Raw genomic sequence first — 27,042 nt, forward strand, 5'->3', positions numbered from 1 at the left:
GCTTCTCAGCATCATCTTCCACTGCATCCGTAACTGCTTTTCAGCATCATCCTCCACTGCATCCTTAACCGCTTCTCAGCATCATCTTCCACTGCATCCGTAACTGCTTCTCAGCATCATCTTCCACTGCATCCGTAACCGCTTCTCAGAATCATCTTCCACTGCATCCGTAACTGCTTCTCAGCATCATCTTCCACTGCATCCGTAACTGCTTCTCAGCATCATCCTCCACTGCATCCTTAACCGCTTCTCAGCATCATCTTCCACTGCATCCGTAACTGCTTCTCAGCATCATCTTCCACTGCATCCATAACCGCTTCTCAGAATCATCCTCCACTGCATCCTTAACCGCTTCTCAGCATCATCTTCCACTGCATCCGTAACTGCTTCTCAGCATCATCTTCCACTGCATCCGTAACCGCTTCTCAGAATCATCTTCCACTGCATCCGTAATTGCTTCTCAGCATCATCTTCCACTGCATCCGTAACTGCTTCTCAGAATCATCTTCCACTGCATCCGTAACTGCTTCTCAGCATCATCTTCCACTGCATCCGTAACTGCTTCTCAGCATCATCTTCCACTGCATCCGTAACCGCTTCTCAGCATCATCTTCCACTGCATCCGTAACTGCTTCTCAGCATCATCTTCCACTGCATCCGTAACCGCTTCTCAGCATCATCTTCCACTGCATCCGTAACTGCTTCTCAGCATCATCTTCCACTGCATCCGTAACCGCTTCTCAGCATCATCTTCCACTGCATCCGTAACTGCTTCTCTGCATCATCTTCCACTGCATCCGTAACCGCTTCTCAGCATCATCTTCCACTGCATCCGTAACCGCTTCTCAGCATCATCTTCCACTGCATCCGTAACCGCTTCTCAGCATCATCTTCCACTGCATCCGTAACCGCTTCTCAGCATCATCTTCCACTGCATCCGTAACCGCTTCTCAGAATCATCTTCCACTGCATCCGTAATCGCTTCTCAGCATGATCTTCCACTGCATCCGTAACTGCTTCTCAGTATCATCTTCCACTGCATCCGTAACTGCTTCTCAGCATCATCTTCCACTGCATCCGTAACCGCTTCTCAGCATCATCTTCCACTGCATCCGTAACTGCTTCTCAGCATCATCTTCCACTGCATCCGTAACTGCTTCTCAGCATCATCTGAGCGTCCGTCTGGATCCAGTGTTCCCGGGACACTGTTACCTCGTATATTGTTTTTCTGTCATATTTCTTTTGATGTGTGTTTACACAGTTAACAATTAGAGCATTTTTTTCTCAGTGTTTGTGTGCGCAAGTTATTTACTTTGAATGCAGTAGGTAAACCTCACTGACGTGGATTTTCTGAGAATCATTGGAGATTCTCTTACCCCTGTCACCGTTTCAATTGACTTTAGATTAGGTTTTTGAAATGCTGTCTGATCTTCCATATGGTGGCAATAGCCTACCCTCACTTCAATCACTAAAAAGTAATGATATGGTAGTAGTAGTTTATTACATTAACTTTATGACACATTATCAGATGCATCTCGATGTGTTTCAGACATTTATATGATCCATATATGTCTTTGTATGACACGTGTACATTCAGTACAATCACTCGGGTATCATGGTAGACCTACCCCTTTTCTCTGTAGGCTATTCCCAGAAATAAAAGCTATGATAATCATGGCCTGGATGGGAGTAACAGCAGGTTTGGGTGTGACCTAATTATCGTAACGTTATTTACATACACCAACAGTAAGGAAAATTTGGGGATATGTGATGTTAGGTTAACGTCTCATTAGCATATGCCTTCAATATGCTAAGCTGGACGTCAATTATAATTTAGAGATCCGATATTTCTCTGGTTAACACAAGGACATCGTAACGCTAATCACCTTTGTGTATATGCGTTGCGACTATCGATACTTTAAACGGGGGCAACGTCACAATAAAACATTTAAACGGACCTCTGAGGATCTACCCCTAGGAAGATGGTCAAATGAACAAGAGTAACTTCTCAGCATTATAGTCAGCATAGCAACAAACATCTACCGCTGAATGCATCCAACCTTTCTGTATGCGATTATCAACAGAGGATGCTAAGGAAGAGTCCCCATTGTAACATGGCCCAAGACAGAATATAACCCGGTATTCTAACTTAATCCGCGAGGCATGTGTTGCAGTTAGGGCGGGCATCTAAAAAGCGCTGTGGGGCAGATTCCTCAAACACAGGTACGGGTTGGAGCAACCGATCCAGCATTAACATCAAGTTAATGGCAGGTAACGCCTGATCGGGTGTGCTAGCCGTATTAGCGCTTAAAGAATCTGCCTTAAATCCCTTCACTAAAAGTGGGCGAGTTGTAAAGCGACGACAAGAAATTCATGTGATCTCTCAAAGTCGCATACATTCATCACCATTCAGGGCAAAATAAACATCGACAAAAACCGTGTTAGATTATGGAATTCAAAGTGGTCAACTAAACTTCAGCAGGTCCCTTTTAGGTGTAACTTATTAACCCGATCCTGTGCTTCTGTTTTTAATTTTAAGGTGACAGTTTCTGATGTACTTTGCAATGGGTATAAAAACAGAGACATGGGAGGAGTACAGTAGCTAAATCGAATTGCTTACATGAAGCAAACTGATTTCCATCACCCGATGAAATAATGAAAGAAGAATATGCTTTTTAAGACACAATAATAAAGCACAGAGGGCTTAGATTACAGGTATCATGTACACATCACAACAGCCGATTATTATGGTTCAGCAACTTTAGCTTCTCGGTCATTTACAGTACTAACACAACTCACCTTTTTTTCTCTATTCCCTAACAAATGGACATGACATGGAAATAATGGTGTTTGACATAGAGTTCATGCTCTGCGCTTTGTTTGCTGTGTTGACGTTTATCGGCATATAAAACCATACCGGCTTTTTTTTTTTTTTTATCATGGAATATTTTAACTACCGACCCACTTGTGACCTCAAATTAAATAAGGTTCAGAAAATGCCCTATATTGCACGAACCTTTCTTTACAACCAGCACCGCATTGCTGAACAACAACAAAACATGTACCGTGCCCTTTACCTTAGATATATTTTGCACGACCTTACACGAATTGCTTACATAAAGGCTGTTTTTTTTTTCCTTCTGTTGCTTTTGTTATTTTAAAAGTGCAGATGCATTTGAGTCATTTTCCCCCTTTGTTTCATATCCTTAAGATCCTCCAGCTTCAAAGACAGAATGTCAGCATGTAGTCGATTTATGAGGGAACTCTTGAAGAGCGGCTGAAGAATTACCTTGTCAATCACCCCAAGGACTCTGAAGGCCTTCAGTTCCTCGGCAGGACTCCTTAGGTTCCAAGAGGGCCTTGAACTTAGTGCTCCTGGAGGCTAATGGAAGATATCAAAGATGAGACATCAATCAGTGTGGTACTTGAAGGAAGGCCGCCTGCTGGAGCAAATGCCAGGCCGAAGGAAACTAAATTTATCATAAATCAGAGAGCCGAGATGAAAGATGACGTTTTATGTGTGTCTCTAATTATTAAGTGGCAAGTAAATAAATTAAGAGGAAAGACAGGAAACAAAAACAAAAAATAATAAAAGCTGCATATGACTGGATTTGTTCTGGGAAACACAAAATGCTTGATGTTTAGTTAAGTGATAACCTCGGCAATCAAAATGTTTGTTTGGGTTTGTTGACTTAGAGTCTGGGAGTGGAAGTATATCTTTTTATTGAAAGAGATGGTGACTTTATAGTGGGCTACAAAATGCAATACAGGCATACCCCGCTTTAAGTACACTCACTTTAAGTACACTCGCGAGTAAGTACATATCGCCCAATAGGCAAATGGCAGCTCACGCATGCGCCTGTCATCACGTCCTGAACAGCAATACCGGCTCCCTACCTAAACCGAAGTGTGCGCAAGCAGGGAGACTATAGAGCCTGTTACAAATGCGTTATTTACATCAGTTATGCACGTATATAACGATTGCAGTACAGTACATGCATCGATAAGTGGGGAAAGGTAGTGCTTCACTTTAAGTACATTTTCGCTTTACATACATGCTCCGGTCCCATTGCGTACGTTCATGCGGGGTATGCCTGTATAGAATTTTAACCGTAATTTTGGTTCTGAGAATGTTGTGCCATGTGACAAGTATTAAAGTAATAGGGGAAAGAAAAAAGAAAGCATGGAAAGAAGAAAATAAAGATAGATAATTGTGATGTACAACGAATACAGTACACAGAAGAAAGTGAATCCAAATAAAAAAGTACCACGAAGAGGAAAGGGATATAGGAACTTGCAAGGGACACTCACAAGCTGTTGTGGAATTAATACTTTGTAATATACATTGACATATTTGTTAAGTCTCTATTTATATTGCTTATATAAAGGCTTTCTTGCTGGTTTACTAAAGGTAAAATCCCACATGGTCGGACAGTTTAATTTCTTAGGGGCCTCTAACTGGTTAAGTGTCCCGATGTCACTTTGTTCAGACACAGTTTGTACTGCCAGTGCCGTGTCTCTCCCACGCCGCTTATCTTTATGGCCTCTCTCATAAGGACAGCGTGGGGGGATAAGGGAAACGCTTGACTAACACTTACCTATTCAGAGGGACCTCAGAAATTAAACATGTAATTCTACTGTTTTAATGAAAGCAGCCAAACATTTGTCATTAGCACCGTTGGATATGTTTAGGGAAGCCAATTAGACTGTTACATTCCCTGCATACGCTTGTTTTCTTGACAGCAACATGGGATTGTACCTTTAACCCTTTGGATGCCGGAGAGGTCGCAGCACCAGAGTGCCACGCCCCTCCACCCCCATGACAAATCGTGGTCACGCGACCGCGTCCCACAGTGATGACATCATTTAATTGTAAGAGGAGCCCTCTTCCATGCCCCTTCATTAAAAGATGGTATTCTGTGCCCCATGGGACCGCAGAACGCGTAGCCACTATGTTATGAGGCCAGAGGAGTGGCACACCCCATGATGTACTGGCTTTGTCCTGGGGCACCCAAAGGGTTAACAGGTATCACACCACAACGTACAGCAACTCTACAACTCGCCAAACCCAGCACTGCTACCAGAACTTTGCAAGTGAGCCCATTCATTTACATACTAAGTGTATTTTCTTTAATAATTATTGTGGTTATCAGTAAACAATGATGTGAAAGCAATTTCCCATTCTTAACAGTTACTGCATCTCTGACTTCCTTATCACAGCTGTTTATCACTATTAATTGCAGAATTTGTACACAGCAGAAGTCTGTGTGCAAAGAGTTGGATAACAGATTAAGAGGCAGTTCTGACAAAACTGAACAAATGAAACATGTTCAATGTTTCTGATAGACACGTTAAAACTAATCTAACAGGTACTATATATGTATTTAAAAAAAAATGTTTTGAACGTTCAACATTTCCATGGTAAACAAATGCTTTAGAAAGGCTCTTAACTACTGTCACAATTGTTATCTTAGCTCTGTTCGCAAAGTAATTAAGATGCCATCATTAGTCAAATAGATAAACATAAATAGCCGATTATGCTTGAATCCAGTTTCAGACCAGAAGCAATACCTCTTCATTTTAACAAGTTAAGTAATTAAGTCATTTAAGGCTCACTGAAGCCAAGCTAAGGAAGTCAATTACACCAATAAATGGTTTGATTTTTTTTGCCATGCTAAATTGAACTGACCATTTAAGTTAGGAGCTTAGGGGGACATTCATTTTTCACCATTTCCCCTGCACACAAAAAAAAACTATCTGTGAGGAATAATCTGTTAGTCAAACAAGCTTCTTACATTTGACATGGATGCAAACATATATAAACACATTTTTTCTGCAGGGCACCGCCATTTTTTCTTTGATCTACTGAACCTTGCAGCAGGGAGCATGCCCTCGGAACTTCAATCGGCTGGGATTGGAGAGTACGGAAGGCTACCCTTAAGACGGGAGCAGTTCTTCCATTTAATAGAAGATTTCATTTGATGTTGGGTATTTTGTATTGCTCTAAAAAGTGGGACAGTCGCGGCTTGAGACGGATCACCTGAGGTCACTGACTTGTCCGTGGTGATCAAAAGGATTTATTTTATTCGGAATCTTTATAGATTTCATTTTGTCATAATTTGGGGGAACTGTTGATTTGGTAGAAGGATTGTGGAATGTGAGGAAAAACACATTTAAGGAAAACTACTTATTTGTAGGAATAAAGCACGTTTGTGTGAAACGCGTAGGAGTGAACCACACCTCCTCACACGTTTGTGTGAACCACACCTCCTTTTTGTAATGTTGGTTTGGCAAAACATTTTTACCACCTGTTTCCCTACTTCTCTGGGCAGTGCGCTGCTTTATGCATGCTTTATGCATTTTTGCATTTTTTCTGCTTATTTGTAGGAAATTTAGAACAAGTGAATTTGTTTATAGAGCATTTTGGGTACAAAATGGAGCCCATCAAGGTTATAGGCTTTGTGCCCAGACTTTTTGATAAGTTCTTTCCAAGGATGAGAATGTTATTATTTAATTGCATTATTGCTTCATACTAACAAAGCCATGCACAGGTAAATCTGTAGATGAAGAAATTACTATATGAATCTGTTTTTAGAGTAGATGCGTCAGAACATCAAAACGAACGAACAATACCATCAGAGACAACAAATGACATACATTCTCATAGCTTGTATGTCTATATTTGCAGTTGACCAGTATATCTGAAGCTTATTAGTTTATTATTTTGCTTCTCGAAGAATAAAGTAAAAACTGCTAAGAAATCTGTGCCCAGCATCTTATTTCGACTGAAACGATACACAAGAATCTATATACAAATAAAATGAACTTTCTTCATCATCTTCCAATAGTTATTTCCAGTGGCCACAAATACCGGCCTTCCCCGGCTTATCTTGAGCATGTATGTGTATATGTATGTGTGTATGTATGTGTGTGTGTGTATGTGTGTATGTATGTGTGTGTGTATGTGTGTATGTGTGTATGTATGTATGGTTAGGTCCGGAAATAATTGGACACTGATACAAGTTTTGTTGTTTCGGCTGTGTACCAAAATAAATTTAAGTTACAGTTAAATAATGAATATGGGCTTAAAGTGCAGTCTATCAGCTTTAATTTGAGCGTATTCACATCCAAATTGGAGAAAGGGTTTAGCAATTACATCTCTTTAATATGTAGCCCCCTCTTTTTCAAGGGACCAAAAGTAATTGGACAATTGACTCAAAAGCTGTTTCATGGACAGGTGTGGGCTATTCCTTCGTTATCATCAATTAAGCAGGTAAAAGTTCTGGACTTGATTCCAGGTTTGGCATTCGCATTTGGAAGCTTTGCTGTGAACCCACAACATGTGGTCAAAGGAGCTCTCAATGCAAGTGAAACAGGGCATCCTTAGGCTGCAAAAAAAAAGAAAATCCATCAGAGAGATAGCAAGAACATTACGAGTGACCAAATCAACAGTTTGGGACATTCTGAGAAAAAAAAACGCACTGGTAAGCTCTGCAACACAAAAAGGCCTGGATGTCCACGGAAGACAAAAGTGGTGGATGATCGTAGGATCCTTTCCATGGTAAAGAAAAACCCCTTCACAACATCCAGCCAAGTCAAGAACACTCTCCAGGAGGTAGGCATATCATTATCCAAGTCTGCCATAAAGAGAATACTTCACGAGAGCAAATACAGAGAGTTCACCACAAGGTGCAAACCATTCATAAGCCTCAAGAATAGAAAGGCCAGATAAGACTTTGCCAAACAATATCTAAAAAAGCCAGCCCAGTTCTGGAACAGCATTCTTTGAACAGATGAAACTAAGATCAACCTGTACCAGAATGGTGGGAAGAAAAAAGTATGGAGAAGGCTTGGAACACCTCATGATCCGAAGCATACCACATCATCTGTAAAACACGGTGGAGGCAGATGGAGATTCATGAAGCTCTGATGGAGGTGGAGTTTCATGAAGCTCTGAAAACAGGTATCGGAACTTGATCAATGCTAACTGCATAAGTGCTTAATGGAATCTTTGCAATACCTTCAACAATGTGGACCGTTCATGGGGCAATCCAAACAAGCTTGGTGTAAGCAAACATATCTGCTGGACATGGTCTTTCACCTACAATTGCACTGAGCTTTGTAACACGTTTGTTCTTTGCATCCTCAGTCTTCAATTGAACCAACCTAGTTTCTTGACTTTGAGAAACAAACCGGGCAGTTGATTAATCTAGGCTAAAACCAAATGTTGAAGCGGTTTATTGTCATAACTGCTACAACAAACACGTTTGGAAGCTCTTAAAATGGCAGGTAAGATTTGTTTAGAGACTTGCATTACGAACAAGTGGCTAAAAAGGATACTCACAGCACAGGCTCTCTCCTCTGATGGTTTACAACATAAGCTAGAGATTCTTTCGGCACGCATCAGATACTCTGCAGTCTTTTTCTTTACAGCTTCCCGGCGTGTTGGACTAGACTCGCCTACACCAAAGAACGGGAGGAAATTGGTTAATACTTATTGAGTAGTATCTGTAAAGATATAACAAAAACACTTATGAGCCCATACATGTCCCCAAACCTGCTTTTTCCCCATAGTCACTCGGCATACAATGCTTCCACTGCAGCCAGGGATTCTGGGTAATGACATGCAAAGGAGCACTCACAGTGGGTCACTTTATGCTTCTAATCCACCTGGAAAGTTTAACGGTACAATGCTTGCTTAGAATGTGAACGATACAGTCCTACCAACACCAGACATCACTATATTTTAGAGACACACATTATGTTCTCCCCACAACCTGTAATTGTGCACAAACTTCTAGAATCCCACTGATTGGATTTGTCATTCTTTCATAAAGGACTTGAAATTATTTCACACTGTAACATTTACTTTGGCATGTTATGCACAACATCCTCACTGAGGTGGTAGACCATCAATGTTTGCATGCGTCTCCTGCTTCTTGCCTGCCTACAGTATACTTCCAGAATGTCCAAAGAATATATTGGTGTCTGTTTCTCCCTGCCTAAAGACTGCAGTGTTCTGTAGTGGGGAAAGTCCTACGAGGATATGAAGTAGTCAGTCAGGCATAATGTATGGGAAGGGGAGGCGGACGGGGGGCGAGGAAATATCAGGGACTGTAGTGGTGAAGGTGGAGGTGTAATTGTTAGGGGGAAAGGAATTGGGAGATAGAAGCTAAAAAAATGCCTTCCAAGCAGACGTCCAAAGTGCTGTGAAGGACATAAAAGGGGGGCCTGGCTAAGCTGCAAGAACGCACCAACGACCTTCAAACGTGTCAGACGTGGTCGCCACTCAAGAGGACACTGCCCAAGGGCTGAACCGTTTGAACACAAGAGTGGACAAGATTGAAAAATGCCAAGATCATCAGGACAACTACGCCCATAAGAACAACATACACATTCGCGGAGTCCCTAAAATGATCCGTCCCACATCCGCCCCAAATATAGCAGTTGTGGTTTATATGTCATATGCAAAATGTTATAAATTGGGTAGTTGTGACTATAACACAAAGCATTTAGTTAACGTTAATAAAGTTTCTTCCCAGTTGACGCTGCGGGTGTCTAGACTGGTGCCCTCGGGACTTAGTATCCCCTGCAAGGGCAAGTTTATAGGCAATGCAAATGTTTTTGGTGAAGGCCACAGTGCCTCTAGGCCCAGGTAGTGATATTCACCTGGGTTCCTTTGTGTTTTATCTGTGGAATATATTTTGTAGAATCTGCATGTTTCCTTGTCCCCTTCTCCCAGTCTTCTATTCCAACACCTCCGCACTACCCCTTCCGCACTCTCTCATAGGCACGTTACAAACATTTTATTTCTCAAGCTAGTTCCTTTCTCATGTCTTCCATTAAGGTAATCTCTCATAATGTCAAGGGCTTTAATAGTCCTAAGAAGTGCCGGCAAGTCAGCTAACATAATATTTCTGCAGGAATCTCATTTTAATAGGACATTGTTTCCTAAATATTTCCACAAACACTTTCATGGTAGATTGTGCGCCATCATTTTCTACTCATTGGCTGATGTAACAGGTGAAAAACCTTTCACCCCTTTAAAGATTAAATATGATGTACTGCATAACGGACCTCTGAATACACGCAAACATAAAGTAATACAGCGACAACATTTTATGTAAAAGCAACACCATCTCAAATACAGGCAGTCCTCGTTTTACAACGCTTCGTTTTACAACGAATGGCTTATCCAACGCTATGCAATGCATACCTATGTTCATTTTTACAACGCCAAAACGGCTTAACCAACGCTCTTACGACGCTTTGCAAAGTTGTTTGTGTATATAGTATATATATATTATACTATATAAGATATTATATATTTATATTATATTATATATTATTATATATATAATACAGTATATGCACTATATAATTTATGTGTGTGCTGCATATCTTATTGTCTGCGTAAAATATTTTGCATTAAAAATGTCTTCAGGAACAGAACCTTTCATTTAAACAGTGTTCCTATGGGAAAACGTGTTTCGCTTTACAACGTTTCGCTATCCAACGCCATTTTGAGTAACGCATTGTGTCGGATAACCGAGGACTGCCTGTATAGGTAAACAAGCAAGGTTACGCTTACTTAAAAACAAATTGGCACAAGATGTTTTCTGCAAATCTGACACACTTCACTCATGCTTCATTTATTACGTTTTAGCAAAATTGCCTTTGAGATCTGAGGAGGGAAAACAAGCAAATGTGCTTCAGTAAGAAATGTTGCACATATAGAACGCTGTCAGTAGATGTTTAGATATTATGGCCAGGGGAACACGTTCTTTGAAGGTCTCTGCTCTGGAGTTCCCAAAAGGGAAGGACAAATGTGTAAGCCAAGCACTGCACATTGACTTGCTAATCGCACAGTCCCCAAGATACTAGATATTGAATGGCAGCAGGCAGGCTTTGCAGGGCAGATGGATAATAGCAGCTTTTGGGAACTATATGATAACCAGATGCTGACCAACCAATGCATGAATCCATCCATCACTTACCAGTGTACAGGCAGGACAGAGTTCCAACTAACATTGGAAGAATCTAGATCTCTAGAAATAGATCTGAATAAAATAGGGAAAGGAACTTGCATTACTTTGGTTACTGAACCAATTAACGCCTTCATTTTAAAGTGTAGAACAGTGCACGGGTTTGAGGGACAATCTCAAAATATACATTTTATTCTCTCGTTTTTACCTAATCAGTATATGTCTTTCAGTACTTTTTTTAAATTTCTCTTCACCAAGGCACTTTATATACATCAGCAGCTGCCACTGAGAAAAAAAACGTAATGGATAGCCTTCAGTTTCTAATGTATACTGGGCAAGGTAATTTAGATGTATAGAGACTTTGACTGACTTTAGCAAACCCTCTCCGTTGTAAAAAGACCACAAATAGTTAATATTCAGAAAGTTCCATGCCTCACCTGAAAATCAGTTTAGTTGTGTCTCAATTAAAATTGCTTCTGCTGTGTCCATTTCCCAACACATTTAATTTATGACACACTCTAAAATCCCCTAACAGCCAACATGAATTCTGAAACGGTTTGGCTGGCAACTTTTTTGTCAACAGCCTCCATTCTGAAATTCTCACAGTTTCCTGTTTCAATAAATGCAGACGTTCCTTGCCTTTACGGCAATGCAATTACCTAATCTGCCGATCGCTCTGTTCTTCCGTGATCGATCAGAGAAAACCCTGCTTCACAGGGCACGCAACATGGCGGAAATGGGGTAACTTCCTATATGGGTGCTATTTTAATTAATTAAAGTTCATCAAAAATGGCATAACGAGGGGGGCATTCACTATGAAATCATACTACCCAAAATGCAGAGTGCCCCAGGGCTGCATCCAATATGACAAATTATATAGATAAAGCAGCAAAACATATAAAATCTTATGGGGGTTGTTTTATTTTTATTATTTTTTTTAACAAAATCAGTTCTGTAATATTAGTTAATAGTGACTGTTTGTTTTTGTTTTTTTAAATGCAACTTAATGCAATTTTTAATTAATTTTAAAGCATCTTTTAATTTCTTTTTTTTTTTGGCACAAATATTTTTTGATTACATTTTTGTGTTTGGGGTGGGCGGGTGACATTTACCTTGCAAAGGTTACACATGAGATTGCTAACAATGCTTGGACATTCCTAAGGACATCTTAACAGGTAAACATTATAATGATTATATTTCACCTTACTTTTGGAAACATATTTTGTGAACGTTCTATTAACAGACAGTTTATACAATACATCTAAAAAAAGAAAGGAAAATAAGAAACACATATTCCCCTATTATAATTGTTGATCCAGGGGTCCCAGACCTTATGGAAAGCTGGTTCTCTATGTATTAGGAAGTCTGGGAGTTTTTCCATCATCATAATGTCCCCTATTCTTTTTTTAACCATAATTTTTGAAGAGGTATTCAGTTTTTTCCAGGCAGCGGAGATTGTGCAACTCGCTGCTGTCAGGATATGGGATGTACGTTTTTTGTTTGAAATACTCATATTTTCCATTGGTTTGGCCAGAGCAATTATCAACTAATCCCATGGTATAGTAACTTCTATTGTTTCTTCTATTCATTTTTGTATCATTTTCCAAAACCGTTGGGCCTTTGGACTCAACCACCAAATGTGAACCAAGTCACCCGCCTGGGCGCAGTTTCTCCAGCACATATTGGAAGCTCCTAGGAAGATTATATTTAATATTTTGGGGGTCAGGTACCATCTGAAAAGGATCTTATATATGTTCTCTTTTGTAGTGGTGCATATGGATGTTTTGGAGGCCATTTCCCAAATGTCCTCCCGTGTTATTTCCGTATTTAGGTCGTGTTTCCATTTTGTCATGTAGTTATGGTCAGGCATTGACCCCCGTTGGTCTAGTTTCTGATAAATAATTGAACGTTTTTCCAGATAGAAACTATTTCTACGTAGATTTTCAAATACTGTAGGAGGTGGGAACGAATTACCTGGAGAAGAATGCTTAACAAAGGTCTGGCCTGAAGATACTTATATAAATCTTCATAGGGCAGGGAATACTTTGCTTTGATCTCCTTAAATGTCATAATTTGATTGTTCGATAGCATGTGCCCAAGATCCATGATATTCCTTTCTTGCCATCCCTCAAATTGACCTAAGCTATAACATGGGAGAATCCTCGTTTGTTCACCAGACGAATCAGCCTCAATGGGTTTTCGATTAGTCCGATATTGGTTTTGGTAAGATGCCAAATTTTTTGTGAGATTACCTCTGTCTGAAGGTTTTGCATGATTTTCTTTGCTTCCTCCCTTTCTACCCATATTAGGGCTGGCATGGAGACCGAGACTACCAGAACTGCCTCAATATTCACCCAACAGTATCTTTTAGTAGGGGAATGCCAGGATGTTATTTGTTTTACATGGCAAGCAAAGAAGTACTTTTTTTTTTTTTTTTTTTTTTTTTTTAATATCGGGCACGACGATCCTTTCCTTTTTTGAGGAATGCATGACTGATCTTGGGGCTGTTGGCCTTTTTCCCCCAAAATAAACTGAAGTATACAGTTCTGTACGTCCTTAAAATAGCTAGATGAGATTTCTATTGGGCGTGTTTGGAAATGGTAGAGGAATTTTCGTAGGACATTCATCTTAACTGCAGTGATTCACCCCAACCGAGGTATTTGATACTTATTCCATTCTTGGAGGTCTTTTTTAATTCTAGCAAGTCATTTTTGAAAGTTTTCTACAATTTATTTTAATAGTTTTTTGACAGAAAGTTGCCCAGATATTTAATCTGCGCACCTCTCCATCTGTAGTTAAAATGTAATTGTAGGCGTTTCTCTTCTGATTTTGGAAGGGTCAAATTCATTGCCTCTTGTTTAGATTTCCTCCGGAGAGTTTTAACGTGGCTGAGGGGCATTCTTACAGTGCTTGGATTCCTCTCAGATATGGGCCCGAGAAACCAAATGCTGATGGAGTCTTATTAAGGAATGGCCAACTAATCCTATCGAAAGCTTTCTCAGTGTAAAAAACATAATAGGATCGCCTTATCTTTCTAGAGGTTTATGTGGTTGACAATGTTAATGATCTTTCTGGTGTTGTCAGATGCCTGTCGTTCACTTATGAAGCCTACTTGGTCTATGTGGATTATTTTTGCCAGGATAGAGTTCAATCAATTGGCCAAGATCTTGCTATACAGCTTAAGATCTGTGTTTAGGAGGAAGATTGGGCGTTAGCATGACAGAGTCTCTCCCCTCTTTATGTATGACTGCTATATTGGCGCTAGCCATTTGTGCTGGGATCTGGTTCCCATCCATAAAAGAATGATAAAGACGTAACAAATGGGGGGATAGTATTTTGATTAAAAAAATATATAATATAGGTTAGTGAATCCAGCGGGAAATGGGGTTTTATTGGTTTTTAAAACTTGGACTGCTTCCATTAGTTCTTCTTTACTTATTTATTTATTTTTTATTTAATAACATTAAATCTTCTCCTGATAGATTGGTCAAATTACATTGGTCTAAGAATTTACAGTATCACTCCTTACAAGACAGGATCTCCTCATTTTGAGTGATACAGTATTATCTTTTAGATTGTACAGGCTGGAGTTGATCTCATAAAATTCCTTCGTTATTTTAGGGGTTTTATATGTAATTTCTCCGGTTTTAAGTTTAATTGCATTTATTGGAGTTCTTGTCTTAACTCATCTCAGTTTGCTTGCAAGTATACGATCAGCCTTATTATCTTTGTCATAAAACAGCTGTTTGGTCCATCCAAGATTTTTTTCCCCCGTATTTTCCAAATACACTTATTTTAGATAATTTCTAGCTTTTAGAAGCAATTTAAATATCTTTTTAGAGGAAGATGTTTTATGTTCATTTTCTAGTGATGATATTTTGCCTTCCAGATCTTTGTATAGTTGCAATTTAGGGTGATTTCTATGAGATGCTATAGAGATGATTGTTCCCCTAATAATTGCTTTATGTGCTTCCCAAAGGGTTGCACATGATTCAATTGTGCCCTCATTCAGATTGAAGAATTTCTCTAAAAATCCTTTTACTCTAGTCTCAATCTCAGGGAAGTTTAGTAGAGCGTCATTAAGTATACATTTTGGTTACCCCTTGGTGCCAAGAAGGTTTTTTTGAGGACCTCTGTTGGGGCGTGATCTGACCATGTGATTGGGCCAATAAGTGTCTGCGAAATCCCCTGAAGAACATCCGGGGACACAAAAACCATGGTTGATTTTTGAATATGAGTTATGTGTTACAGAGTAGAAAGTATAGTCCCTCTGGCCCCGATGTTGAGTCCTCCATGCATCTACCAAGGAGTATTCTCACATTATGTCTCTAAAGTTTTTCACCAGTCTATAAGTCTGTGCAGAACGTCCTCTACCGTCTGGGTATTGTACCATACTGAAATCTCCTGCAACTATCAAAGAGCGCAGGGAGGCTATATCTAGCATCAGAAATACATTTTTGAGAAATCTTGTCTGAAATATTTATGCTCCTAATGATTCCCAGAGTAATGTCCACTTCTGCCAAGAGTCCCTGTACTATTGTATTGTATGTCTTTATTTATATAGCGCCATTAATGTACATAGCGCTTCACAGTAGTAATACATGACAATCATATAAATAACAAATAATATACATAAAAGTATATATAAAAGTACATACAGCTAAACCCCGTTATAACACGCCTCGCTATACCGCGATTCGGTTATAATTTTTTTTTTTTTTTTGCACACTGCACACACTGCACACACTGCACACACTGCACACACTGCACACACTCACTGCACACACACTGCTCATTGCTCACACTGCACACACACTGCACACTGCTCACACTGCACACACTGACACACACACTGCACACACACTGCACACTGCACACACACTGCTCATTGCACACACTGACACACTGCACACACACTGCACACACACTGCACACTACACACACACTGCTCACACTGCACACACACTGTCACACTGACACACACTGCACACTGCACACACACTGCTCATTGCTCACACTGCACACACCTCACACTGCACACACCTCACACTGCACACACACTGACACACTGCTCACACTGCACACACACTGCTCACACTGACACACACTGCACACACTGACACACTGCACACACACTGCTCACACTGACACACACTGCACACTGCACACTGCACACACACTGCTCATTGCTCACACTGCACACACTGACACACTGCTCATTGCTCACACTGCACACACACTGCTCACACTGACACACACTGCTCATTGCTCACACTGCACACACTGCACACACTGCTCACACACTGCTCATTGCTCACACTGCACACACTGACACACTGCTCATTGCTCACACTGCACACACACTGCTCACACTGACACACACTGCTCATTGCTCACACTGCACACACTGCTCACACTGCACACACACTGCACACTGCACACACACTGCTCATTGCTCACACTGCACACACTGACACACTGCTCATTGCTCACACTGCACACACACTGCTCACACTGCTCACACTGCACACACACTGACACACACTGACACACTGCTCACACTGCACACACTGACACACTGCTCATTGCTCACACTGCACACACTGACACACTGCTCATTGCACACTGCACACACACTGCTCACACTGACACACACACACACACACACACACACACACACACACTACACTTATACATAAATCAGCCTTACCTTACCTTGGGGATGATTTTTGAGGCATGTGGCTGCAGGGTGGGGGTGGTGCTGCGGTGGAGGGGGATGATGGCTGCTGCGGGGGCCCCCGATGCTGCGGGGGCTGGTGGGATGGCCCGGTGCAGCGCGGGGGGGTATGGGGGGGGGGAGGGCAGGACGACCCTGCGCTACGGCAGGGCCAGGGGGCCCTGTATTGCGGCGCGAGGGCCCTGTGCTGCGGCGGGGGGAGCCGGACCGGAGGGGAATCACCCCTCCCATCTCCTGTCACGCGGTGGCAGGGGGAGCCGGACCGGAGGGGAATCCCCCCTCCCATCTCCTGTCACGCGGTGGCAGGGGGAGCCGGACCGGAGGGGAATCCCCCCTCCCATCTCCTGTCACGCGGTGGCAGGGGGAGCCGGAACCGGAGGGGAATCCCCCCTCCCATCTCCTGTCACGCGGTGGCAGGGGGAGCCGGACCGGAGGGGAATCCCCCCTCCCATCTCCTGTCACGCGTGGCAGGGGGAAGCCGGGACCGCGGGTAAAAACACTGATGCGGCGGCCATTTTTTTTTTTTTTAAATTAGCGCGACCCCGTTAGTAACGCGGTGGTCTCGGGGTGGACCCCGAGGACCGCGTTATAACGGGGTTTAGCTGTATTAAATATGATCACTGCATGAACGCCTCTGGAGGAAATCTCACACGCTCGCAGACTTCCTTCACTACAAATTTATGCTATCCTGTTTCAACTCTGCCCTCTCTCAGGCTAAACAAACCTACTTTACTTATCAAAACACACAAGTCTAACCCATGCCAACTCTTCTCTGTCTTTGACTCTCTACTCAAACCACCCCCAGCTGCCTCTTCTTCCTCCATTTCACCTCAGGACGTTGCTGACTATTTCAAGGAAAAGGTGGAATCCACTTGCCAGAACATCCCCTCTGTTTCCTCCTCTCATCATGCACTGCTTCCTAACTCTCCTACTGCCTTCCTTGACTCTTTTTCCGCTGCCACAGAGGAGGATGTATCACTACTGATCTCATCTTCTCCCTCTACCACTTGCCCTCTTGACCCCATTCCCTTCCATCTCCTAAAACATCTTGTGCATACTATAACCCCTATGCTCACACACATATTTAACACCTCCCTCTATTCTGGTACCTTTCCTTCCTCCTTTAAACATGCAACCGTTATACCATTACTCAAAAAAAGCAAGCATGACCCTACCTGTCTTTCTAACTATCGACCGGTGTCCTGCCTTTTGTCTCCAAACTCCTTGAACGTCTTGTATTCTCTCGCTTGCTCCACTTTCTCAACACCCATTCTCTCCTAGACCCTCTACAAATCTGGCTTCCGCACTGCTCACTTGACTGAAACAGCCCTCACTAAAATAACTAATGACCTCCATGCTGCCAAAGACAAAGGTCATTACACTCTGTTCATATTATTCGACCTCTCTGCAGCATTTGACACCGTGGACCACCCTCTTTTCCTCCACATTCTCCATACTCTTGGTATTCGTAACAAAGCTCTATCCTGCATCTCCTCTTACCTCTCCTATCGTACTTTCAGTGTCTCTTCTGCTAACACCTTCTCCTCCTCCATAGATCTCTCTGTGGGGGTCCCACAGGGTTCTGTCCTGGGACCTCTTCTCTTTTCTCTGTACACACTTTCTCTAGGTGACCTAATCACATCCCTTGGGTTTAAATATCACCTCTATGCTGACGACACACAAATTTGCTTTTCAACCCCTGACCTTACACCTGCTGTACAGACCAAAGTTTCTGAATGTCTCTCTGCGATATCATCCTGGATGGCCCTCCGCCGACAAACTTAACATGGCAAAAACAGAGCTCCATATACTGCCTCCCAAACCTGGCCTTACTACCACCTTCCACATTACTGGTGGAAGTACCATCATTCACCCAGTAGCCCCAACCATGCTGCCGAGAGGTCACACTTGACTCCTCTCTCACATTCTCCTCTCACATTCAAAACGTTTCTAAAACTTGTCGCTTTTTCCTCCGCAATATCACAAAGATACGCCCTTTCCTCTGTTACTCGACTGCTAAAACTCTGACTCAGGCCCTCATTCTCTCCCGTCTCGACTACTGTAACCTCCTGTTGTCCGGCCTTCCTGCCTCTCACCTGTTTTCCCTACAATCTATCCTAAACCAGATAACCAGTGCCAGAATCACACTACTCTTTCCTAAATCTGTCTCCGCATCTCCCCTGCTGAAATCGCTCTCCTGGCTTTCAATCAAATCCTGTATCACACATGCAATTCTCCTCCTCACTTTTAAAGCTTTACACACTTCTGCCCCTCCTTACATCTCATCCCTAACTTCTCGTCATGCACCATCCGAGTCTTGCGTTCTGCTCAAGGATGTCTTCTCTCAACCCCCTTTGTATCTAAAGCACTCTCCCGCCTTAAATCTTTCTCACCGACTGTCTCACACCTCTGGAATGCCGTTCCCCTCGATACCCGACTAGCACCCACTCTATCCACCTTTAAGACCCACCTTAATACACACTTGCTTAAAAAGAAGCATATAAGTAGCACCGTAGATATTACTAGACACATGATACATAAAGCTTGGTCCCCTGCATAAGCACTTACCAAAATGCCCTCCTACTGTTTCTGTACGTTCCTCCTACACACCAATTAGATTGTAAGCTCCTCGGAGCAGGGACTCCTCTTCCTAAATGTTCCGTTTGTCTGAAGCACTTATTCCCATGACCTGTTATTTATATTATATTATTTATATGATTACCACGTGTATTACTACTGTGAAGCGCTATGTACATTAATGGCGCTATACAAATAAAGACATACAATACAATGTTTTTTCTCTCCCTTAAAAGTGCAGCAATTTAACTACTTGAATGATCAAGTACTTAGTGGATATTTTAGTTTTCAAATGTACTTTCTACCACCTCAATGTATGGATAAAGGACATAGTCTGGGAATAAAACAAACGTTGACATTAACAAAGGCCAAACGTAGTTCTTGTTTGGAAGTCGCAAGTGAAAACATGATTTAGAAGAAAAACCATTACTGCAGCTAATAGAGATGGCCATATTTGTCTGAGGAAACCACTTGTAGCTTACGGTCAGACACCTGTATACAAACGGCATAGTCAAACGCACAAAATAAAGCGGAGGTCAAGGATGGATGTAATATATAAATAATGTATAAAACGCAGAGATCAGCACTCACTGTAACCTCTCTCTTAATGTGTAGAAGAGAAAATGCACTACATATCCCATTCAGGGAAGGCTTGTGCTTTACGACTGCACTTCATGACAAAGAGGAACATATACCTCAAACTGATCTATGCATCATCCACCATCAGTGCCAATAACAATACATATAAAATAAAGTAGTACATTGTACTACTGCCATACAATGGTCTTTATGTAGCAGCACACAATGAGCATTACTAACAAAGGCTAATTTGAGCAAATCATTGTCACAGAGGGAAGAGTACCTACAGCAAATCCTCAATATACTTTGTCCTTAGACTAAATACAACTTTGGCAGGCCGTTCTCTGGACAGATGAGTCGATGGTGGAACTTTTTGGCCTCAACGGGAAACGTTATTTTCAGAGAAAAGCGAAACTGAATTCGAACAGAATAACCTCATCCCAACAGTCAAGCATGGTGGTGGGAGTGTGATGGTTTGGCGCTGCCTCAGGACCTGGACAGCTTGCCATCATTGACACAACCATGAATTCTGCACTGTATCAGAAGATTCTAGAGGAGAATGTCAAGCCATCCGTCTGAGCTGAAACTGTCGTGAAAGTGGGTCATGAAGCAAGACAATCATCCTTAGCCTGCGAACCCGCTGCGGCCGGCGGGGCGTGCGGCCGCGAACCACCAGACCCTTGCCCGAATGGTCCCTGCCCCCGCTGCCTCCTTCCGGCAGGGCTGACTACGTACTGTGACGCGTCAGCCGGCCGATACTGCAAGAATCTAGTGATTTTCGGCGTTGACGCGTCACGTGGTACGCGAGTCAGCCAATGGGGAGGAAAGGAGCTAGATGGGAGGTGCCTTGGGCGGGGAGCAGGGAAGGAGCTGCGGGTTATTAAAGTGTGTGTGTGTGTGTGTGTATGTATGTGTGTGTGTATGTATGTATGTGTGTATGTATGTGGGGGGGGGGGTGGACGGCACCACGATCAGAGCCCGCCCCCCTCCCTCTCCCGGCTCCCTACAGACCGCATATCGCGGTCTGTGTCTGTCAGCGCCCCGCCTGTCTGCAGTGCGGGCGCGCTGACTGAGGGAGCGGGCCTTAGCCTTAGGCTGGGGCCATGGTGCCGCAGACCGTGCGATCAGACTGCCTTAAGGCAGTGATCGCGTCCATGCCCTATAGCCAGGGAAAGCACCCGCTTCACGCAGGTCACTTCCCAGCCTCCGCGTGGGCGAAGGCACCATGGCCCCAGCCTAAGCATACAAGCAGATTGACAAAAGAATGACTGCAGAAGAAGAAATTCCTCGTTTTATAATGGCCTAGTTAGAGTCCGGACCTAAACCCCATTGAAATATTGTGGCAGGACCCGAAGCGAGCTGCCCATTTAAGGAAGCCCTCACATGTCACTGAGTTGAAGCAGTTCTATAAGGAGGAATAGGCTAACATTCCTCAAAACTGATGTGAGAGATTTACCAGCAGTTACAGGAAATGCTTTGCTGAAGTCATTGCTGCTCAAGAGGTACTGAATCTTAAAGGTTCACATACTTTTTCACACATGGATATGGAATGTTTAATCATTTGTTGATAAATAAATGTTGAAAAAGTATCATGTTTTTCTGTCATTTGTTTGATCCGTATATCTTTATTTATCATTAGGACTTGGATTAAGATCTAATAACATTCTAGGTTTGAAATATGTGAAAATCCTAAGTGATTCACAAACTTTTTTCGTCACTTTATGAAATAACGTTATTAATTTGCTTTAGTGAATGCTTTGATTAAAGAGCATGAACGTTAGGCTAAGGGAGTCCTTAGCGCGTTTTTGTTGTTCTTTTATTTTTTTAAGGGCAGATCAGAACATATACAATGTAGGTACTTTTACAGTTTATGAAACTTTTAATTTTCAAAACTTCGTTTGTATTGGTTGACATAAAAGTATCTGTTTTATTAACCCCATATTTACAGGCCTTACATTTATCACACTTATAGAATCCTTCAGGTTTATCATGTATCCATGACCCATTCCCAGTTGTTAATTCTTTCCTTAAAGCACTTGGTGCTAAACTGTCCTTTAGGTTCCTAGCCTTCGTAAAGACTATTTGAAGATGTTCTGGAAGATCTGCCCTTGTGAATATCAGTATGTAGGGCGAACCATTCGCCCTTTAAGGGTTAGAATATTAGAACATATACGGAATATAGGCATTGGCCTAGAAACCCATAACGTATCTCTTCATTTTAAAAAGTGTCATCGTTCTGACCCCTCAGATCTTAAATATATAGGCACTAGCTGATATACCCGGCGCTGCCCGGGATTTAATGTTGTGGCTCCCCCTCTCTCTCCCTTCCACTGTCTCCCCCCTCTCTTTCTCCCCCGTTCACAGCAATACGCTCCCCCCCTTCACCCCCCTGTTCACAGCTCTGGTCCCGCCCCCCCCAGTTCACATCTCCGATTTCCCCCCCCCCCCTGTTGCCAGCTGTGATTCCCCCTGTGTATTTGTCAGCTGACCTGACTGAGGGGGGAAGTGTGTGAGTCAGGACTTTGACTGAGTGGGTGACTTTGACTGAGTGGGTAACATTGACTGAGTGGGTGGGTGGGTGGGAGACTTACCATAGGGTCCGAAACGCGTAGGAGTTTTGTTTCACCCTTTTGGGGTTATGTTTGTTGAGTGTTACTGAATAAATAGATTTTTATATTCTTCCACCGCCTGACTCCCTGGCACTGTTTTCGCCTTTTTCTTCTCTCGCTGGACTACTTACTGCAGACATAAAACACACAACGTAGCACACCGCTCACTTTTTATAATTTTGTTATGCTTTTGACAAGTGTCTGAAGATTGACACAAATGAGTGCAACCAATGTACAAAATCACAGAATAGGACTAATAGAAAGAGCCCGTGATAAAGTCACGAGTGCCTTCAAAAGGGTACATTTTTGGTGCACATCACACTAACAATATTTTTATATTTTGTAATTATACAGTGAAAAATCAAGGTGAATCTAAATCTAAAGTGACAATAAAATATTAAAATAAACACGCGGTGCTATCAGCTGTTGGCCACTAGTATGTACCACTGGTAATTGTGACTTTACAACAGTGTGGGAAGTATCAAATTGCACCACTAATATTGTCCTCCTGCTATATACAATATAGTTGCTAGCACCACACATATATATCAGTTGTTGTCACTCATACAATGATGTCAAAAAGCCAGTACTGAGCATATTACAATAGTCAAGAAAATGACGCAATCAAGATTGTGGAGTCACACACAGAGTGGCCAGCATGCAGCATGAATTGAAATGGGAGGATGCACTTGGGGCCCCAGCCGGTCGAGCGATTGTGGGTCTGAGCAGAGATGTCTGTATGCGGCTAAGAAGGCTTGATCACTAAGCTAAGTATAAGATATTGATTTTGGCTCTTATGGGCGAGGAGGATGCCATTTGGTTGATCATTATACCAACGTTATATCACTAGAAATAGGGACCCCCAGTACAAGTTGACAGCGATGTTGGAGCTGTGTTGTTTGTTAGCAAACAACGTTTATATGATAACCTAACAGCTGAGGGTTTCCCATGGTATTATATGCATCCTCCTTCAATCAATTCGTGCTGTATGCTGGTCAATTGTTGTATGATCCCACACTCCGTGGTTATATGTCTTCTAATGAATTAGAGACAGCCGGTCCAGTATATGTGGTGTGGGTAAGCTCCATATATGCACATTAACAGCATCGGCTACTAGGCTTAGTGCATGTTATTGCATTTATTCTCTGCATGAGGAAGGAGGATGACAACTGGTTGTTTATTATGCACACGCTTTATCACTAGTTATAGGGACCCCCAGTACAAGTTGACAGCGATGTTGGAGCTGTGCTGTTTGTTAGCAAACAGCGTTCATATGATAGCCTAACAGCTGAGGGACTCCCACGGCGTTCAAATGCATCCTCCCATTTCAATTCATGCTGCATGCTGGCCACTCTGTGTGTGACTCCACAATCTTGATTGCGTCATTTTCTTGACTATTGTAATATGCTCAGTACTGGCTTTTTGACATCATTGTATGAGTGACAACAACTGATATATATGTGTGGTGCTAGCAACTATATTGTATATAGCAGGAGGACAATATTAGTGGTGCAATTTGATACTTCCCACACTGTTGTAAAGTCACAATTACCAGTGGTACATACTAGTGGCCAACAGCTAATAGCACCGCGTGTTTATTTTAATATTTTATTGTCACTTTAGATTTAGATTCACCTTGATTTTTCACTGTATAATTACAAAATATAAAAATATTGTTAGTGTGATGTGCACCAAAAATGTACCCTTTTGAAGGCACTCGTGACTTTATCACGGGCTCTTTCTATTAGTCCTATACTACTTACTGCAGACTGCACGCCATCTGGATATACCTAGCAGGACTTTCAAGGACAGACGGAGTGGGTAAGATTTATTGCATTATTTACTGTGATTTTTATGGATGAGTACTATTTACTACACCATGAGGACTCCAATGAGGTCACTTTAGGGTGCTTTTTAGCACTCCTATTTGTTACCTTCAGGAGACGAGTGTTTTAGTGACTCACACATCACAGTCTATATTTATACCCACTCCGTCACTCATTCTGCCCGTTAGTCCTGCTCAATGATTATGGACACTTATTATTGAGGTTCCACCATCTCTGGAACACCCATTTCTCCATATCTCCGTGGCATCTGCCTGGGGCAGGTGGTGGGGTCGGGAAGTTGGAGGGGGGGCAAGAGTGACAGGCTGGGACAGGAGGGCCGCGCAGCGCTTCCCCTCTGTCCCTCTTTGGGAGTGAGGGGGGAGGAGCGTGGAGTTGTCGGCTGGGGCAGGAGGGCTTCGCCGCGCTTCCCCTCCGTTCCTCGTTGGGAGCAAGGGGGGAGGAGCCTGAAGTTAGGGAATCCTTTTGGATTCATCAGTTAAAAACATTACTACCAAGAGGCTTAAATGTCGAATTTGACATAAATGCCTTCTTGGTCTAATGTCATTAGAACATCTGTGATTTTTATTATTTACAATTCTTCATCATTTATAATTCTCCTTGGTTTTATTTTGTTTATTGTTATCTTTTTAAACATTTTACATATGTTTTAATATATTTTATTTATGTATTGTTTCCTTGTTTTTATTTTAGACATCCATCCAAAAGAGATCAATTTGAAATAATTAGAAATATGTGTAGTTTGATTAGAATAGGATATCCAAGATAGATTACATTGTGCATTTTTTGCCACTGCCGCTCTGTCTGTTTGTATGTATAAATTTGTGATATTTGCACACAGAGACAGCATTGGTAGATATGTAAATTGTGTATATGAAACAGTTTATGTAAATTGTATAAAAAATTGTATGACATATTTATGTTTAATTTGTTAAACTGTGATATGATGAGCTTGTTGTTAATCAGTTGGACTGTTAATGATAAAGTAATAGATACTGAATGTTACACTAGCTATATTTGGCAATATAATATAAATGTCAGGCATGTATTAGATACATATAAGTTTTTTTAGCGATATGTATCTTTAAGGTGTGTAAATTGTTTAAATACACACCAAGTTGCGGATATACGTGAGGATGGCTGTGTTACAGCATGAATAATGCTACTGCACATAAAGTTTAGAGCGCGATTAGACACTGAGCATGCGTGATGATGTGATGAATGACGTCGGACGTAATGACGTCATACGTAGCGCGTCGCAATTCGAAACGGAAAGCGACGGGCTATTTAAGGAAGGGAAATAGCATAGGAGGTTAGATTAGCCCCTGAGGAAGACTTTAGAGTTGAAACGCGCGTAGGGTGGAGTTGAAAACCTACAGAGTGACCTGGTTGGTGACATTCAAAGTGGAGGACTGCATCGCCCAGCTCAACAATTGCTGAATCGGCCGTGAAGCAAGCTGTTGCTGTGTGGAGTGCTACCTGTTCATCTGACCCAGGGTGGTTTGAATGCTTACCACAAAGGCACTTATGTAAATGTATTTCTTTGTGTTTTTTACTATTAAAAAGCAATACTATACTATTTTTGCTTTTTCCTTTTGTATGTGGATTTCCCTTCCTGCCTATGGAATAATAATGATGTTGATCTGGAGCATCTGTTCGGTCACAATAAGTTGGTAACTTCTAATAACCACAACGCCTGTGTTTCACGTATAACACGTGAGTGTAAATTCTATAGAAACTTCAACATTGACTGCATCTGTTGTGTTTGACAATATTTCACTATTTTGGTGTTTTCTACTTATTCCCTCTATGTCCTGATGAGATTTGCGCACCTGATATTCTTCTTCGTTTGCTGGTCGGATTTGGTTTGAATCCTGTTCTGGGAGCTGCACTTTCTAAGGGCAGTATATTTTATTCTTTTTGTTAAAAGTGGTGTTATTTGCGCTTGTTTTTTCTTTATCACTTAGGGGTCAGTAGCAGGCAGCATATAGGCGTTGTCGCGATCACTCACAGAGGTCCATCCTGTACCTGACATCCCAGGGTTCATGACAGGAAAACATAAGCCACTCCTGGATCTCACCGGAACAGACTCAGCAGCCCACATGCATCGCCCTGAGGAAAAAACCCTTCCTCTTTGTGGGAGGAAAAGATAAGTACTTTTTTGTGTTTGTAAAATCCTATTGTAGATTCTCAAATTTTTGTGTCTTCATTTTTTCTGCGCAGCTTATGACTTTTTGATGATTTTTGTCCCGGAGAAAAGTCCTTTTCCTTTCTGTGGGGAATCCCAGGTGAAATGGCTTTTCCGGTCCCAAGGATCAAACCTTTCCCGGCACACACTGTAAGGATAGGTACAATAATTTTGTCTAAAACCTCTATTGCTGATGCTAAAACTGTTGCTTCAAAGACCAGTGTACTTTTCTTTGAATGCTCTGCAATGCCCGATTTAACCCCTGCTGGTTCTAAGACTCCCTCTTCAGAGACCAGCTTGCCTTTCCCCTCCCTGTTTTTTCTGCAGGACCTGGCCACTGCTGATTTTCAGACTTCCACGTCAAAAACAAGCTTGCCTTTCCCCGATTTCCCTGCAGTGCTTGGTGTAACCACTGCTGGGCCTAGAGACTCCATATCAGACACAAGCATGTATTTTGCTGATAACTCTGCAGTGCCATGTGTGACCACTGCTGACTCACAGGTTCCCATTTCAAAGATAAGTG

At 42.1% G+C, this 27,042-nt stretch overlaps 1 protein-coding gene across 3 annotated transcripts in view; it reads right to left on the reverse strand.

Moving 5' to 3' along the window:
• Positions 1-27,042, reverse strand: part of RPS6KC1 (ribosomal protein S6 kinase C1) — a 153,720-nt gene that overhangs the window by 82,407 nt on the left and 44,271 nt on the right. For all 3 annotated transcript variants that reach the window (XR_012800890.1, XM_075595641.1, XM_075595643.1), the window contains exons 8-9: positions 8,345-8,460; positions 3,290-3,382 (exon numbers count right to left, since the gene is read on the reverse strand). Coding sequence is in view for 2 of the 3 variants with exons in the window: in XM_075595641.1 (XP_075451756.1) it covers positions 3,290-3,382; positions 8,345-8,460 (209 nt within the window). In the remaining variant the exon portion in view is untranslated. The remainder of the gene's footprint in view (positions 1-3,289; positions 3,383-8,344; positions 8,461-27,042) is intronic.

The sequence above is a fragment of the Ascaphus truei genome, chromosome 4 (genome assembly GCF_040206685.1).
Source record: "Ascaphus truei isolate aAscTru1 chromosome 4, aAscTru1.hap1, whole genome shotgun sequence".
Lineage (NCBI taxonomy): Eukaryota > Metazoa > Chordata > Amphibia > Anura > Ascaphidae > Ascaphus > Ascaphus truei.